This window comes from Danio aesculapii, chromosome 2 (assembly GCF_903798145.1).
Source record: "Danio aesculapii chromosome 2, fDanAes4.1, whole genome shotgun sequence".
Taxonomy (NCBI): Eukaryota; Metazoa; Chordata; class Actinopteri; order Cypriniformes; family Danionidae; genus Danio; species Danio aesculapii.
The window spans coordinates 55,070,828-55,078,927 of NC_079436.1; the positions used below are offsets into that span (position 1 = coordinate 55,070,828).

Here is an 8,100-nt window from a genome sequence, read left to right on the forward strand (position 1 = left end):
TACCTACTGAGTGCATCTAAGTTACAAAGAAATGCAGAGGGTGTTTTTTTTTCTCATTCGACGTACGGTATTAAACTCCATTAAAACTACACTCTTCCAGCAGTTCCTCGCATCCAATATCTTGTTTGTCATGGGGGCATGCATGAAATGTTCCTGAATGAAAGTGAAAGTGCCAAACTGCAGTTAAAGTCGGCAAATTAATAATTGGGCAAATAATTCGATTACTGATGTCCATGTAAACATAGTCACTGTCTTTCTCCCCTGCGTCTGTGTTTGTTTTGCCTTTGTGAAATTCAGCGTGTGCTCAAACTGAAACTCCCATTTTTATGCAAAACTTCCCTCTTTCCCTCCCCCGACGCTCCCACCTAAACAAAGCTGGACTCACCCACTTTCCTGACTTTTCTCAAACTAGAGGTGTGAAAACACCCTGCTGAGACAGGGGAGGTTTCATAGTAATGTCTAGATCGGATACGCGGGCGGCCGGAAGTGTGTTATGCACATTAATAAAGCAGCATATTTTAATGACACTGTATAACAATAATTAATATTTTTACAGTACTGTGATGGATAGGTTTACGGTTGGGGTGGGGGTGGGGGGAGGCGTTTAATAATAGAATTTATTGGGTAATTTAATATAAAATAAATAATACTCGGTACAACTACTGTTTTTACGTTACTCTGACGGTTGGGTTTAGGGTTGGGGTTAGTAAAATACAATAAATGGGAAATTTAATAAATAATAGAAATAATTCTCGTTAACTTCTGGCTGCAAACGTATCCGATCTAGCAACAGCCAGGTTTCATGGCCCTTTAAACTGAATACTAGTATCTTGCAAAATAGCTGGTCAAATATTATGTACTGTCATCATGGCAAAAACAACAGAATCAGTTGTTAGACTTTAGTTATTAAAATTATGTTATTAAAAATCTGTTAAACAGCACTTGCGAAATATAAAAAAAAATAATACAAATTTCACAGGAGGGTGAATAATTGTCTTCAACTGTGCATATAGATAGCTTTAAAAGCTGTTTATTTCATACTGAACCCAACACCTAACAGTTTCTCCATCTATAGACTTCAACAATGATGACTTCATCTGCAAATCAGACCTGGAGAAAACTCTGAATAAACTGACCCGAAACGAGCTCACAGAGGACGAGGTGCGGATGGTGTGCGAGAAGGTGATCGATGAAGCTGATCTAGACAATGATGGCCGCCTTTCCCTGGAGGATTTCCAGCACATGATTTTGAGAGCGCCTGATTTCCTCAGGTATTGTTTTCACCTCATAAACTGATTCAGAAGCTTAACCTTCTAATTGACCCAAGCATTTAATTTCTGTCATAAATGAGTCTACGTCTTGCCAGAGAAATCTTCATTCATCTTCAGATCACAACTTAAGAGATTTTAGATGAAATGTGAGAGCAGATAGCAAGGGTCCCGGGATCTTGAAAGTCCAGGAAAGAAACCAAACACATTGTTAAAACTTTATACATGACTTCAGTGGTACAACTGTAATCATAGGAAGCTCAGCGAAATGGGGCTGCATGATATTGGAAAAATCTAACATTGTGATATTTTATTATTCTTCGATATATATACTACCTGACGAAAGTCTTGTCGTCGATGCCAGTTGTAAGAGTAAAAGATAATAACTTGACTTCTAGTTGATCATTTGGAAATGATCATCCAATCATGATGAAAGATGAATCATCTGTTGAGCTGCATCCCATTCATCACACATACTGCAGAAGACCTACTGGACCCTGCATGGAGCCAAGATTCGCACAGAAATCAGTCAATTTTTGTGAAGGAAAAGTCATGGGTTAGGGTTACATTCAGTATGGGGGCGTGTGAGAGATCTGTGGACGGCAACATCAACAGCCTGAGGTATCATGACATTTGTATAGCCCATTACATTACAAACCACAGGAGAGGGCAAATTCTTCAGCAGGATAGCGCTCCTCCTCATACTTCAGCCTCCACATCAAAGTTCCTGAAAGCAAAGAAGTTCAAGGTGCTACAGGATTGGCCAGCCCAGTCACCAGACATGAACATTATTGAGCATGTCTGGGGTAAGATGGAGGAGGAGGCATTCAAGATGAATCCAAAGACTCTTGATGAACTCTGGGAGTCCTACAAGAACTCTTTCTTTGCCATTCCAGATGACTTTATTAATCAGTGATTTGAGTCATTGCAGAGATGTATAGATGCAGTCCTCCAAGCTCATGATGGAGTCAGACACAATATTCATTCTGTTTCCACTGCAGCATGACCACATATTCTATACTGGACATTATTTCTGTTCAGTGACCAGACTTTTGTCTAAGCAAAGTCAGACCTTACTGTCCTAATGAAATCATTCAAAATCAAGGCATGATCATATTTTATTTTGGTCAAATAAGTGTAATCTAGAGGCCTTTACCTTTCATATAAACCATTTCTGATACCAAATGATCAACTAGAAGTCAAGTTATTATCTGTTGTTCCTAAAACTCAGATAGGCGACAAGACTTTTGTCAGGTAGTGTATATTGTGATATATTTGAGAAATAAACTTAGGTAAAATATTAACACTCTTTATGTTTCTATCCATCTATACGACAGCTTTTATTAGTAAAATGAAGTGTTAATTCCTTATCCTGTTTATTTTATTAATAAATAATATTATTAAAGGTCTCAATTTTCTTCCTTCTAGCACCTTCCACATCAGAATATGAAGATCATCTGGACACTGACCGACAGGGCATTTACTGTTAACAGCTGCAATAGATGATGTTCTTTCTGCAGATTCAGAAGTCAGGTACAAATGTTTAAAACGCAGAAGAAGTAAAGCACCTGTACATATATACCAAGAGTATTCAGGTTAAAATATCTTCAACATAAAATAAGCCATGAACATGCCTGAAAAGGATGCCTATATTCAAATTTCCCTGAAAACATATTCAACCATCAGTATTAAACACACAACGATCCGTCTCTTAAAAGAATCTTATTTTAATAAATCAAAAGTACAGATATCTACAAAAACTGCAGATCAGTTTTTCAATGGTATTTTTTTGTTTGTTTGTTTGTTGTTTAGAAAGTACAGTACAATTTAAGTAGATCTCTTTTTAGAGTTATTTACAATTGTATCTTTTCAGTTTTTTTTATTTGTATTTTTTACCAAAATGTAATTAACCGATCTCCCCGGTTTACCTCACAATCGACAAAATGAAAACACGGCCATATAAAAGAATCTGTAAATGATATGGAGGACAGTCGTTTCAAATCAAAGAAATACAAGAAAGACTAACGAAAACTAAGACTGACAGATACTCATCGCTGCTCAATGAACACTACTGCGAAGCCGTTTGTTAAGACAGAAAGCGGTACCTGTTTGCTAATGTTCTTTTCCACTTGGTTTGTTTTTGCGAATCGAATAAACAAATAGTTTTGCCAGCTGTCTGTAATACTTGCATTATTTTTGGTATTACGTTAAAACACCCTAAAGCCAAATTAAATCATATCTGAGGTCCATTATTACGGCTAAACATGTTCGAAACGGCAGACTATAGAAACATAACAACAGACGAAAACACACAAGAGGTCAACAGTATCATGATGCATAGATCCAAAATGAAAGATCAAGTATTAGTTATTAAGACACACGGCAAGTCGGGGACGTCATTTGGACGGGGAGAGAGAGAGAGAGAGAAAAAAAGGAAAGTTATGAGTACAGATGAAGATGAAAACCACTAACGTGGGACAACACAACACTCCTTGAGGTGGAAAGAGAACAAGGTGCAAACAGGAAGTCATTTCAAGTTGGTCAACGTTTAAGCTTAGAAGAAGAAAAGTGAATGTGCCATATTGCAGCAAGTAGACAATTTCACGTGCCTCTGCCTCGCAGGAAAAACAGTCAAACACTGTACGTCTTATTGTTTTAATCTCATTTAAAACACATCCAGGTCACACTTCACCCCAAATCAAGTGGAAAAATGTGTGTGTGTTGCATTTTTGTGATATTTAACTTCACATTAATCGCAATGCATCAAAAATCGTTAGTGGATCGCATGTGCAAACGCATACTGTTGAACTGCAGATTATTTGTAGAATAACTTAACTGCAGTACAGTCATCAGATTTATTTCCATTGCATTAATGTGAAAATGTGCTTGTCATTTAAATATTGAAAAAGCTAAATAAACATCAGGTTTCGGGGTGAAATTGGACCTGAAAATGTTCGAATCAGCTCTTCAGAGATTTCCTCCTTTGAATTCTCTTGGGTGGAGATTTTGTTCTTTCACTCGAAAGTTAAAGGGCGTTGAAGCTACACGTTTCCTGACCTATTGCTGGTGAAAACTACTGCACCAAATCATGTTTCATTTCACAACATGACTACAAAAACCTACATTTTCATATACTGCAGAGCAAAGGCAAAATTATGGAGCCAGATCAGTCTCAGAAATAATACATTTACAAAATAAAATTCATACATGCACAGCACAATTCACAAAATCCAATTTGTAAACACACAATTCCTGAATTCACAAGTAAAAATCCTAAATGTTTTTGCCAAATATATTGGATTTGTGCATTAATTAAAATGATTAATGTGTTTTTACAAATCATGTTTTGAATTTACGAACTAGATGTGTAATTTTGAATTGTGTTTTGAATTTACGAATTGGATTTGCGCATTTATGAATTTACGAATCATGTTTTGAATTTATGAATTGGATGTATAATTTTGAATTGTGTTTTGAATTTAACAATTGGATTTGTATATTTACTAATCGTGTTTTGAATTTATGAATTGGATTTGCATATTTACGAATCGTTTTGAATTTATGAATTGGATTTGTTTATTTACTAATCGTGTTTTGAATTTATGAATTGGATTTGCATATTTACGAATCGTTTTGAATTTATGAATTGGATTTGTTTATTTACGAATCATGTTTTAAATTTACAAATTGGATTTGCATATTAACGAATTGTTTTGAATTCATAAATTGGATGTGTGTATTTACGAATCGTGGTTTTTTTAATTTATTAATTGGATGTGTGTATTTACGAATCGTGGTTTTTTTAATTTATTCATTGGATGTGTGTATTTACGAATCGTGTTTTTAATTTATTCATTGGATGTGTGTATTTACGAATCGTGGTTTTTTTTATTTATTCATTGGATGTGTGTATTTACGAATCGTGTTTTTAATTTATTCATTGGATGTGTGTATTTACGAATCGTGTTTTTAATTTATTCATTGGATGTGTGTATTTACGAATCGTGTTTTTAATTTATTCATTGGATGTGTGTATTTACGAATCGTGTTTTTAATTTATTCATTGAATGTGTGTATTTACGAATCGTGTTTTTAATTTATTCATTGGATGTGTGTATTTACGAATCGTGTTTTTAATTTATTAATTGGATTTGGTTATTTACGATTCGTGTTTTGAATTTGCGAATTGGATTTGCGTATTTAAGAATCGTGTTTTAAACTCACAAATTGGATTTTGTAAATGTGAATTGTGCTGTTATTTTGTAAATGTATCGTTTTTGACACTGATCTGGCTCCATACAAAAAAAAAAAATAATTCACACAATTTGTCAAAATTAAGACTGAAATCCCATCTCCCGTGTTAATTATTATCATATAACTGCTAAAGTTTGCCTTTAAGTGCAATATAACTCTCAAACGTTGCATTTGTTACATTATTAAGTATGTGTTTATGACAATGCACCATTCAGAAACTCGTGAACGGTGGATTACAGTATTTAAGCCTAGTCATATGAATCAAATCCCAGTGGTGTTTTGTTTTTGCACTCAAACTAGTGCACTATAATTCAGGCATTACCAGTACAGTCATAAATATGACAAATTGACATAACACAACTAATAGAGGCCAATGCATTAAACTAGCTTTGGCTTATTACCAACAGATTTGTTTTGTGGAAAATTTCATAACTTTTTGGGGGAAATGAAAATGCCTTAATCTTTAAACGAGCATGAATTCGGCTGGTCACACACCATGTGAAAACGCCTGTCTTTATGATGCAAAGACTACCACTTGGCACAAACTACACACACACACACACACAACACAAAAGATACTGATAAAGTGCATGGACTTCTGTACGGGAGGTGCTTTCTCAAGTATAGCTCTGCTTTTCAGGATACACAGTCACCCTTTCTCATTGCTTTTGGTTACGCGTACTTGATAATACTACAAACTCAGGAATTCCTCATCCTTACAAGGGCTATGTGTCGTTCGATCATACTCTGGCAGATTAAATTCAAGTGTTTTTAATTAGGGAAAATTCACCCAATCATTTAAATTCTGTCACTATTTACTAACTTGTTCAAAACCTTTTTGAGTTTGTTTCTTTTTATTTTAACACGTTGTGACAAATGCTGACTTCCATAGAAAGTTTTTTTTTCCGGCGGTGGAAGTCACTAAGCAAACCAGCATTCTTTAAAACAGTGTTTCTCAACCACGTCCCTGAAGGACCAACAACACTGAATGTTTTGGATGCCTCTCACATCCATTACAGGACTTTCAGGTGGTTAAGGAGACATGGAAATGTGCAAGGCTGATGGTCCTCAAGGAACATGGTTGAGAAACACTGCTTTAAAATATCTTCTTTTGTGTTCAAAAGAAAAACTCAAAAAAAGTTTTAAAACACATGAGGGAGAGTAAATAGTGAGGACTTTGAGTGAACTAACCATTTTCAAGAACGCTTTCATGTTGGGATATTTCAGGTCGTAAAAAAACAAGGCCTGAGTTTTGGATTTATGCAAGGGAATGTTAAAAATTAAAGCAAGTGCTACTGCATAAAAGACTGAACTATTTGGAAATAGCTTCATGTGCATGTTAAAAAAGGGAGGTTGGTTAGTTTAACCGAGGCAGTTAATATGGAGCCAGATCAGTCTCATAAATAATACATTTACAAAATAAAACTCATACATGCACAACACAATTCACACTCACAATATCCAATTTGTAAATTTGTAAACACACAATTCGTGAATTCACTAGTAAAAATCAGAAATATTTTTGCCAAATAAATTGGATTTGTGCATTAACGAAATGTGTTTTGAATTTAGCAATTGGATTTGTGCATTTACAAATGATGTGTTGAATTTCCGAATTGGATTTGCAGATTTCCGAATTGGATTTGCATATTTACGCATCGTGATTTGAATTTACGAATTGGATTTCTGCATTTGTGTATCGTGATTTGAATTACTAATTGGATTTGCAAATTTACGAATCGTGTTTTGAATTTACAAACTGGATTTGCGCATTTACGAATTGGATTTGCATATTTACAAATCATGTTTTGAACTTACGAATTGGATTTATGTTTTACAAATTGTGTTTTGAATTTACGAATTGAATTGTGCATTTTCGAATCATGTTTTACATTTATGAATTGGATTTGTGCGTTTACAAATCGTGTTTTGAATTTACAAACTGGATTTGCGCATTTACAAATTGGATTTGCATATTTACAAATCATGATTTGAATTTATGAATTGGATTTGCGCATTTACGAATCTTGTTTTGAATTTACAAATTGGATTTGCGTGTTAATAATTTTACGAATTGGATTTGCATATTTACAAATCATGTTTTGAACTTACGAATTAGATTTATGTTTTACAAATTCAGTTTTGAATTTACAAATTGAATTCGTGCATTTTCGAATCATGTTTTACATTATGAATTGGATTTATGTATTAATGAATTGTGTTTTTTTTAATTTACGAATTTGATTTATGTATTAATGAATTGTGGTTTTTTTAATTTACGAATTGAATTTGTGCATTTTCGAATCATGTTTTACATTTATGAATTGGATTTGTGTATTAATGAAATGTTTTTTTTTTTATTTACGAATTTGATTTATGTATTAATGAATTTCCGAATTTGATGTATGTATTAATGAATTGTGTTTTTTTTATTAACGAATTTGATTTATGTATTAATGAATTTCCGAATTTGATGTATGTATTAATGAATTGTGTTTTTTTTATTAACGAATTTGATTTGTGTATTAATGAATTTGTTTACAAAATTTACAAATTCTTTTTGTGTAATATGAATTGT

General features: G+C 33.7%; 1 protein-coding gene across 1 annotated transcript in view; it reads left to right on the top strand.

Annotated features, from left to right (window-relative positions):
- cib3 (calcium and integrin binding family member 3) overlaps window positions 1–3,025 on the top strand; it is a 24,455-nt gene extending 21,430 nt beyond the window's left edge. Inside the window, exons 5-6 of the mRNA XM_056445870.1 lie at window positions 1,076–1,271; window positions 2,697–3,025. Of these exons, the coding sequence (XP_056301845.1) occupies window positions 1,076–1,271; window positions 2,697–2,718 (218 nt within the window). The 3' untranslated portion in view covers window positions 2,719–3,025. The remainder of the gene's footprint in view (window positions 1–1,075; window positions 1,272–2,696) is intronic.
- The last annotated feature ends 5,075 nt before the right edge of the window (window positions 3,026–8,100 follow it).